Here is a 9,594-nt window from a genome sequence, read left to right as displayed (position 1 = left end):
TTCATTTCCCAGCCACCCAGACTCCAAAAATAACCACACAGAAATTTTATTAATCAAATCACTGCTTGGCCTATTAGCTCTAACTTCTTATTGACTAGCTTTTACGTCTTAATTTAACCCATTTCCATTATTTTATATTTTACCACAAAGCTCCTGGTTCCAGTGTGTCTTTCTCCAGTGGTGGCTCCATGGTTTCTCTCTGACTCCACCTTCTTCCTTCCTGCATTCAGTTTAGTTTTCCCCACCTAGCTCTACTATACCCTATCAGGGCTCAAGACAGTTTCTTTATTAGCCAATTGTAGTATACAGAGGGGAATCCCACATCACCCATGCTCCCAATTTTGTCAGAAAATCTTGTCTATTTCCCCATTCCCGGTGGGGATCTATATATCTTTCTCTTTGGATTCACCTTTTTACTTAGCTTCTCTGGGGTCATGGCCTTCAGGTTCAATCTCCTTGACTTTTCAGCTAGTATCCAATTATGAGTGAGTACATACCATGTTTATCTTTCTGGGTCTGGGTTGCCTCACTCAGGATGTTTTTTTTTTCTAGTTCCACCCATTTGCATACAAATTTCAAGATATTATTGTTTTTTTACCCCTAGGTAGTATTCCATTGTGTAAATGCACCACATTTTCTTTATCCATTATACGGTTATGTGGCATCTAGGTTGATTCCAGGTTCTGGCTATTACAAATAATGCTGCTATGAACATAGCGGCACAAATGTTCATGTAGTATGATTGAGCATCCTTTGGGTATATGCCCAAGAGTGGTATTGCTGTGTCCTGAGGTAGGTTGATTCCCAATTTTCTGAGGTACTGCTATACTGATTTCCAGAGTGGTTGTACAAGTTTGCACTCCCACCTGCAATGGAGGAGTGTTCCCCTTACTCTGCATCCTCTTCAACATAAGCTATCATTGGTATTTTTTATCTTAGCCATTCTGACAGGTGTAAGATGGTATCTAAGAGTCCTCTTGATTTGCATTCCACTGACAGCTAAGGATGTTGAACATTTCCTTAAGTGTCTTTCAGCCATTTGAGATTCTTCTGTTAAGAATTCTCCATTTAGATCTGTACCCCATTTTTTAATTGGATTATTTGGAATTTGATGTCTAATTTCTTGAGTTTTTTGTATATTTTGGAGATCAGTCCTTGCTCTCTCTCTCTCTCTCTCTCTCTCTCTCTCTCTCTCTCTCTCTCCCTCCCTCCCTCCCTTCCTCTTCCCCCTCCTTCTTTCCCTCCCTTCCTCTCTCCGTCTCTCTTTCTCTCCCTCTCTCCCACTGTCATCTCTCTCCCCACACCGATCCCCAGGCTTGTATGCACACCCTCTAATAAACGCCTAAGCAGGTTAAAAAAAAAGAGAGATCAGTCCTCTGTCTGATGTGGGGTTGGTGAAGATCTTTTCCCATTCAGTAGGCTGCCTTTTTGTATTACTGACTGTGTTCTTTACTTTACAGAAGCTTCTCAGTTTCAGGAGGTCCCATTTATTTATTGTTCTCAGTGTCTGTGCTGCTAGTGCTATTTTTAGGAAGTGGTCTCCTGTGCCCATGCATTGAAGAATACTTCTCACTTTCTCTTCTATCAGGTTCAGTGTGGTTGGATTTATAGTGAGGTCTTTAATCTATCTGGACTTGAGTTTTGTGTTTGGGGATGGATATGGATTTATTTACACTCTTCTACAGGTTGACATGAAATTATGCCAGCACCATTTGTTGACAATGCTTTCTTTTTACCATTGTATAATTTTAGCTTCTTTGTCAAAGATCAGGTATTCATAAGTGTGTGGATTAAAATTCAGGTCTTCAAATCAATTACATTGGTCCACCTGTCAGTTTAAATGTCAATACCAAGCTGTTTTCATTACTATAACTCTATAATAGAGCTTGATGTCAGGAATGGTGATGCCCCTGGAAGTTCCTTTATTATACAGGATTGTTTTGGCTATTCTGGGTTTTTTGTTTTTCCATATGAAGTTGAGTATTGTTCTGTCAAGGTCTGTGAAGAATTGTGTTGGGATTTTGATGGGAATTGCACTGAATCTATAGATTGCTTTTGGTAGAATTGCCATTTTTACTCTGTTGTTCCTACCTATCCAAGAGCAAGGGAGATCTTTCCATTTTCTGGTATCTTCTTCAATTTCTTTCTTCAAAGACTTAAAGTTCTTGTTGAACATGTCTTTCACTTCTTTGGTTAGCATTACCCGAAGGTATTTTATGTTATTTGTGGCTATTGTGAAGGATATTTCTCTGATTTCTTTCTCAGCTTCTTTATCATTTGTATATAGGAGGGCTACTGATTGTTTTTTTTTTAGTTGATGTTGTATCCTGTCACAATATTGAAGGTATTTATCAGATATAGGAGTTCCCTGGTAGAGTTTTGGAGTCACATGTATACTATCATATCACCTGCAAATAGTGAAAGTTTGACTTCTTCCTTCCCAATTTGAATCCCCTTCATCTCCTTTTATTGTCTCATTGCTCTAACCAGAACTTCAAGAACTATGTTGAACAGATATGGAGAGAGCAGACAGCCTTGTCTTATTCCTGATTTTCATGGAATAGCTTTGAGTTTCTCTCCTTTTATTTTAATATTGGCTGTCGGCTTGCTGTATATTGCTTTTATTATGTTTAGATATGTTTCTTGTATCCCTGATCCCTCCAAGACCTTTATCATGAAGGTGTGTTGGATTTTGCCAAATGCTTTTTCAGAATTTATTGAGATGATCATATGTTTTTTTATCTCTCAGTTTATTTATATGATGGATTACATTGACAGATTTTTGTATGTTGAAATACTCCTGCATCTCTGGGATGAATCTGACTCGATCATGGTGGATGATATTTTTGACATGTGATTGGATTCAGTTTGCCAGTGCTTTATTGAGTATTTTTGCATCAATGTTCATGAGGAAGAATGGTATATAATTCTCTTTCTTGCTTGAGTCTTTATTTGGTATCAGTATCAGGGTAACTGCAGCCTCATAAAGAGTTTGGCAATGTTCCTTCTGTCTATTATGTGGAACACTATGAGGACTATAGGTATTAACTCTTATTTGAAGTTCTGGTAAAATCCTGCACTGAAACCATCCAGCCCTGGGCTTTATTTTATTTATTTATTTTTTGTTGGCAGGCTTTTATTGACTTTTCTTTGATGACTTCTTCTATTTCCTTACAAGTTATAGATCTGTTTAAATTGTTTACCTGGCCTTGATTTAATTTTGATATATGGTACCTATCCATAAAATTGTCCATTTCTTTTACATTTTCCAATTTTGTGGAGTACAGGTTTTTGTAGTATGATCTGATGATTCTCTGGATTTCCTCAGTGTCTGTTGTTCTATCCCTTTTCATTTCTGATTTTGTTAATTTGGACGTTCTCTCTCTGCTTTTTGATTATTTGGATAAATGTTTTTTCTATATTGTTGATTTTACCAAAGAACCAGCTCTTTGTTTCATTGACTTTTGTATTATTTTTTGCTTCTATTTTATTGATTTCAGCTCTCAATTTGATTATTTCCTGTCATCTATTCCTCCTGGGTGAGTCTGCCTCTTTTTGTTCAAGAGCTTTCAAGTGTATTGATAGGTTGCTATTGTAAGATTTCTCTACTTTCTTTATGTGTGCTTAAAGTAAATAAGTAAGTAATACTTTACTTAGTATTATGAACTTTCCTCTTAGCACTGCTTTCATAGTGTCCCATAGGTTTGGGTACATTGTGCCTTTATTTATGTTGACTTCTAGGAAATCTTTAATTTCTTTCTTCATTTCTTCCTTGACCCAGTGGTGGTTGAATTGAACATTGTTCTATTTCCATGAGTCTGTAGGCTTTCTGCAATTAATGTTTTTGTTAACTTTAAATAGTGATAATTCAATAAGATACAAGGTGTTATTCCTATTTTTGTATCTGTTGATGTTTGCTTTGTTACTGAGTATATGGCCAATTTTAGAGAAGGCTCCATGAGGTGCTGAGGAAAGGTAAATTTTTTTATGTTTGAGTGAAATGTTCTGTAGATGTCTGTTTTGTCCATTTAAGTTATGACACCTTTTAGTTCTCTTATTTCTCTGTTAAGTTTCTGTCTGGTTGACCTGTCCATTGTGGAGGGTGGGTTGTTGAAGTCTCCTACTTTGAGTGTGTGGGGTTTGATGTGAGATTTAAGTTTAAGTAATTTTTTTTACATATGTGGATGATCTTCTATTTGGGGCATAGATGTTGATGATTGAGATTTCATTATGATGGGTTGTTCCTGTGATGAATATAAAATGTCCTTCTCCATCTCTTCTGATTTATTTTAGTTTGAAGTCTATTTTGTTACCTAATTGGATAGCTATTATCTTGTTTCTTAAGTCCTTTTGATTGGAAAATCTTTTCACAACCATTTTCTCTGAGGTAACGTCTATCTTTGTGGTTGAGGTGTGTTTCTTGTATACAACAGGAAGATAGATCCTGCTTCCTTATCCATTCTCTTAGCCTGTGTCTTTTTATAGGTGAAATGAATCCATTGATATTAAGAGATATTAATGACCAATGATTGTTAATTCCTGTTATTTTTCAGTGGTAATGTTTGTATGTTTCCCTTCTTTGTAGTTTGCTGCTGTGGGGTTATCTGTTGCCTATGGTTTTGTGGATGCAGTTAGGTTTTTGGAGGGTTGGATTTTTCTTCTAGTACTTTCTGTAGGGCTAGTTTTGTGGATAGGTATTGTTTAAATCTGTTTTTGTCATGGAGTATGTTGTTTTCCTCATCAATGGTGATTGAAAGATTTGCTGAGTATAGTAATCTGGGCTTTCATTCGTGGTCTCTTAGTGTCTGCAGCTCATATATCCAGGACCTTCCAGCTTTCATGGTTTCCATTGAGAAATTGGGTATAATTCTCATATGTCTGTCTTTATACATTACTTGGCCTTTTTCCTTTACTCTCTTTCTGCTGTTTCCATCAGCTATTACATCATCTCCTCAGTGGTGCCTGCCCCTTACTCTGTTTCTTGAGCTTGGTTTCCATAGTATCTCATCTCCCCCCTGCAACGTTGCTTCATTAGCAGCAGGCATCTAGGTTTGAACAAAGTAACACACATGTCTGTTGGGGTTTTATGTGTGTTCCCTCTTGTTCTCAGAGGGAGTTATCTTGTGTGTGTGTGTGTGTGTGTGTGTGTGTGTGTGTGTGTGTGTGTATTTCAATGGTGGCATATTCATTAGATATAAATCATGGGGAGCATGCATTTCCAAAGCCTTACTTTTAAGATAGCTTGAGAAAATTTGCCTAGATGTTAGGTTTGTAGCTCTCAAGCCAAACATCCTCAAACACCATTCTTGTTTTAGTAGCACATATCTAAGATGGCACCTATTCCTTAACTTTTCTCACTTGGGTTCTTTAAATACAAAATATGGATTTGATTGATCTTCTTTCATGAATTTTCAAAGAGTATTAAATAAGACAGTTTAATTAGCTAACAACTGTTTCATGTACATATCCTTACTGGAAGGTATCACCACTGTAACCTTTACACTCCATCAGTCTGTAGGAGCATGCAGACTTGGCTGATGTGTATGGTCTACTCTCCAACAGCACTGTGGACTTACAATTTCTTTTCTAACTTGCTCAGGCTACTAGCATAATGCCCCAGCTGGCAGAAATGTGTAACTGTACACATTACCCCTTAGGGATCTGTCCCAGTGCTGTCCAGCTGTCCCTCTTTTTCTCCTTAGGCTGTTACAGAAGCAAAACAAGGGAACAGAGAGCATACTGGTGTCCTCCTTCAGTGGAGTGAGTCCACTCAGCAGCTGAGCTCACAGACTGTACTCACATGGTCGAGGTTGTTGCTAGACATGGTGTCCAACAGAGGTCTTTCCATCACCTTGAATTGTAAATCTGGATTTTAAACTGTCTGCACATTGGAATCAGATAAACATTGCTCTTGTCTTGGTTCAACAATGCAAAAGATCCAAATTTAATTTAATATAGCAAAACAATGAGCAAAGCTATACCTTTTCTGATCTTTTTATATAAAATCCTGAGAATCACAGTCTACTGGAGAGTGTGAATTGTCATTTAGTGAAGCATTACAGCCAATGCCAAAAACACATACTATGTCAGTAGTTAGAAATTTCACCACAGCAATTATGAACACAGTAGAGCCAAACATACAGTGGCAGAGAACACACATTTGTACACAGATGAGAATAATAATACCAGCCGGCAACATGTGGAGTAGCCGAGTCCTCGTTGTGTGTGAGAAAGTGTGAATGAGGCGTCACTGCACACCCCTACTGGATTACTGGCTGCCTAACTCACATTCCCGGTCCAGACTTCTGACTGCCAGGGTATGACAGGTAAGGATGATGATTGTCAAAATGATTATGAGTCTGAAGAAGATTGCCAGGGAAGATTTTATTATTTTGTAATACAGAAGAGGAATGACCCTGCTGGAGGGGAAGGACATTCAGAACTTTCCATGTGATCGTAGAATCTCTGGGCTCAGGACAGGAGAAGGGAGCAGATCATCTTCAACACAAGGATTCCTTCTCCATTGCTTGTCTGAGGTCCTTGTGTCAAAGGTCAACAGCAGCCCCCAGACTGCTGGCTTCCACCACAGCTGCTGCCCCCGCTGCTGCCACAGCAGCCACCGCTGCCCCCGCTGCTGCCACAGCAACCACTGCTGCCACCACTGCTGCCACAGCCACCACTGCTGCCACAGCAACCACTGCTGCCACCGCTGCTACAGCAGCCACTGCTGCCACCGCTGCTACCGCATCCAGAGCTGTGACGATGGCGACGGAAAGATCTGCGGGGCTTGTGGTGACTCAGACAGCAGCCACCACCGCCAGAGCTGCAGCAGCCCCCGGAGCTTGAACCACAGCAGCCCCCGGAACTGGAACCACAGCAGGAAGAGACAGGGGGACACTTAGGAGGACACTTTGGGGGGCATTTTGGTGTCTGGCACTTGGGAGGGCACTTGGGGGCACACTTGGGAGGGGGCTGGCACTGTTGCTGGCTCTGCTGGCAGGACATCTCAGCTGGTGGATGCTCAGGAGCTGTGGGAGAATCAAACATATCAGACCCAGGAACCTGGGACAGCTTATTCACCTCTAAACATCACTGTTATTCATGGAAACACCAGGTTTAACAGTTTTATTTCTAACAAACCCCAAGGCCCTTGCAGCACTGGCCTGCACAGAAAAATTATCTGATAAGTTTCAATAGGAGAAAAGAGGTGCTTATTCTTAGTAAAACTCATTTTCCTATAATGACTCATTTTTCCAGTTTGCAAGCATTTTCAGAATAATTTCCTCCTCTACTTAGCATTTCATTCATGGACATTTTTTACAATACCTTTGGGCTTGATCTACTGCTATTGTGTTCATATGGAGATTCTTACAGGATTTCCATTGATTCCCTAAGCTTCCCAAACTGATGATGTTAATGATGTCATAGAGGAAAATGGTGATTATTAATTTGTGATCTTTCTCCTTTTAATAAAAGACCTAACTTATTTATTTCCGCAGATAAGAATCAGGTCTGGTAGTAAGTCTGAACTCATCTCAACACCGCTTGCTGACTTGGCATAACAAGTTCTGTGCTGTTGTATCTTAAAAATTCTGGGCAGCCTGTGATCAATTTCCAGATCCAAGGCTGTGGATGTTTCCCAAGCCCAAAGATCCCCTGCTGCCCTGTCCTCACTATTAGTCTTCCTTTGCAGGCCATCTCAGGGTCCTGTTAGCAGAGGGACACTTCCCCAGCCCGAAACTTATCAAAGTCTACAGCTCTCTGTATTCCAGGTTCTCATCCTGATGGCCCACTCCATAGGAGGGCATATTATCCTCTCCAGATTCAGAAGTCAGAGGTACCCAGTTACTTCTAATACCTCCCATGAGTTTTAGAGCCCCTTTACTCCACCACTTCTACCCAACCTTCATTTTTCTCCTATATTCTCTGCTCTGCCAGCATGACTCCGGCGATATGCCCTTCCCAGCCCACCCATACTCCCCAGCTCTCCTCTTGGCTTCCCAGCATCAGGCATGCTCTGGGTCCCCCAGCGGACACTTACCAAGATGGCAGGCAGCACAAGATGTGTGGGCACCTCAGAAGGTGAGTGGATGGAGGTGCTCTGTTCCTCAGTCCTTTTATTCTGATCCTAGGCTCTACCCTACCCTGTGAGACAGTAGCTGGTCATGAATGGCCCTGCCCCCGACACCATGTGATCCTGTGACCGGCGATGACAACATAGATGCTTCTCTTCAGCTTTCTGCAGTGGTACTCATGGATGCTGCATCCAGCTTGAACTACGATTTAGAAATGAGATGAGGAAATGGATTCCTGCCAGCCTTAGCCTTACATACCTGAAGGATCCATAAGACTATCTCATTGCTCAGCTGATCACTTTGGTACTCTTTCTGAAATGATTGGCACTCCACGTTCTGGAGTTATGCTACAGGACTCTGTAATTCAGTATCGATCTTCCTCATACCTACCCAGTAGATATATTTTATATTGAGCATAGTCTGTCCTATATTTGTCTCACCCTTACCACTGCCGTTAGTCCCATTTGTGACTATAGAGTCTCACTTTGAATTTCATGTAATCTGCACATATACAACTTTATGTGTTTTTATAAAATTTATGAAGGAAACAGTGAGAGAATATACATATTTGTCTTTCCACCACTGGCTTAATTCACCTAGAATCATCTTAAGTTATTTCTTTGAAAATAACACGACTTTCTTCTTCATTGTGGAAGAAATTCCAATGTATACCGCATTTTGTTAACCCACCCCTCTATTGTTAGCTATTGGTTCTGTGATTTATCTGTGGAGAAGACCCCATGACATTGATGAACAGCATAAGTGCTGTATTGACTTGGAGATCTTCTGAGTAAATAAATGTTCAGAAGTATATAGCTGGTCATAATGGTCAAAAAGTATATAGCTTTTCATAACTATTTGCATTATCACTGGGGTAAGATGGAATCTCAGTGTAGTTTCTATTTGGATTTGCATTTTTCCTATGGCTATCATACTTGAATTTTTTCACAGTAGTCATTTGTATTTAATTTTCCGAGAAATGTCTATGAATTTCATTATCTCATTTATTGTTTGAGTAGTTTTAGTTTAGCTTTTTGATCTCTTTGTACATCATAAACATTAATCCTTTGTTAGATATATAGCTGGAAAAGATTTTGAGCCATTTTGTAGACTGTCTTTTCATTCAGCTGTTTCCTTTTTCACGTAGAATCTTTTTTCATTTCTTAAGGTCTAATTTGTCCAATGTTAGCTTTATTTCTTGAGCAACTGAATCTTATTCAGATAGTCCTTGGCTATGCCTTTATTTTGAAGTATTTCCCCTACCTTTTCAGGTCTTATTTTAAGGACTTTAATCTACCTGTGGTTGATTTTTATGCAGCATGAGAGATAGGTGTCTAGTTAAATTTTTGTGTGATGATACAATTTTCTCAGAAGAGAAAGGTTTAACTCCAGTATGCATGTCTGCTGCTCTATCTGTCTAACCCTGTTCTATCTGTTGTGTCTGCCCCTGTTCTATCCCACTAATCTACATGTCTTCATTTGTGTCAATAGCATGATGGTCATAGTTTATACTATGACC

General features: G+C 39.7%; 1 protein-coding gene across 1 annotated transcript; it reads right to left on the bottom strand.

Moving 5' to 3' along the window:
• Positions 1-6,365: 6,365 nt before the first annotated feature.
• LOC125414687 (late cornified envelope protein 1E-like) lies at positions 6,366-8,128 on the bottom strand. The gene is made up of 2 exons (XM_048456821.3): positions 8,042-8,128; positions 6,366-7,028 (listed from the first exon to the last, which is right to left on the bottom strand). Exon 2 carries the CDS (start codon positions 7,003-7,005, stop codon positions 6,553-6,555), a length of 453 nt encoding a protein of 150 aa, XP_048312778.1. The 5' UTR covers positions 7,006-7,028; positions 8,042-8,128; the 3' UTR covers positions 6,366-6,552.
• Positions 8,129-9,594: the final 1,466 nt, after the last annotated feature.

This window comes from Myodes glareolus, chromosome 17, assembly GCF_982192425.1.
Source record: "Myodes glareolus chromosome 17, mMyoGla1.1, whole genome shotgun sequence".
Taxonomy (NCBI): Eukaryota; Metazoa; Chordata; class Mammalia; order Rodentia; family Cricetidae; genus Myodes; species Myodes glareolus.
Note: the sequence above shows the minus strand (reverse complement) of the source record. Positions and strands in the feature narration are given on the sequence as shown.

Bases quoted from the DNA above. Each gene is read 5' to 3' on its own strand.
- LOC125414687 (XM_048456821.3), bottom strand. From the start codon at position 7,005: ATGTCCTGCCAGCAGAGCCAGCAACAGTGCCAGCCCCCTCCCAAGTGT.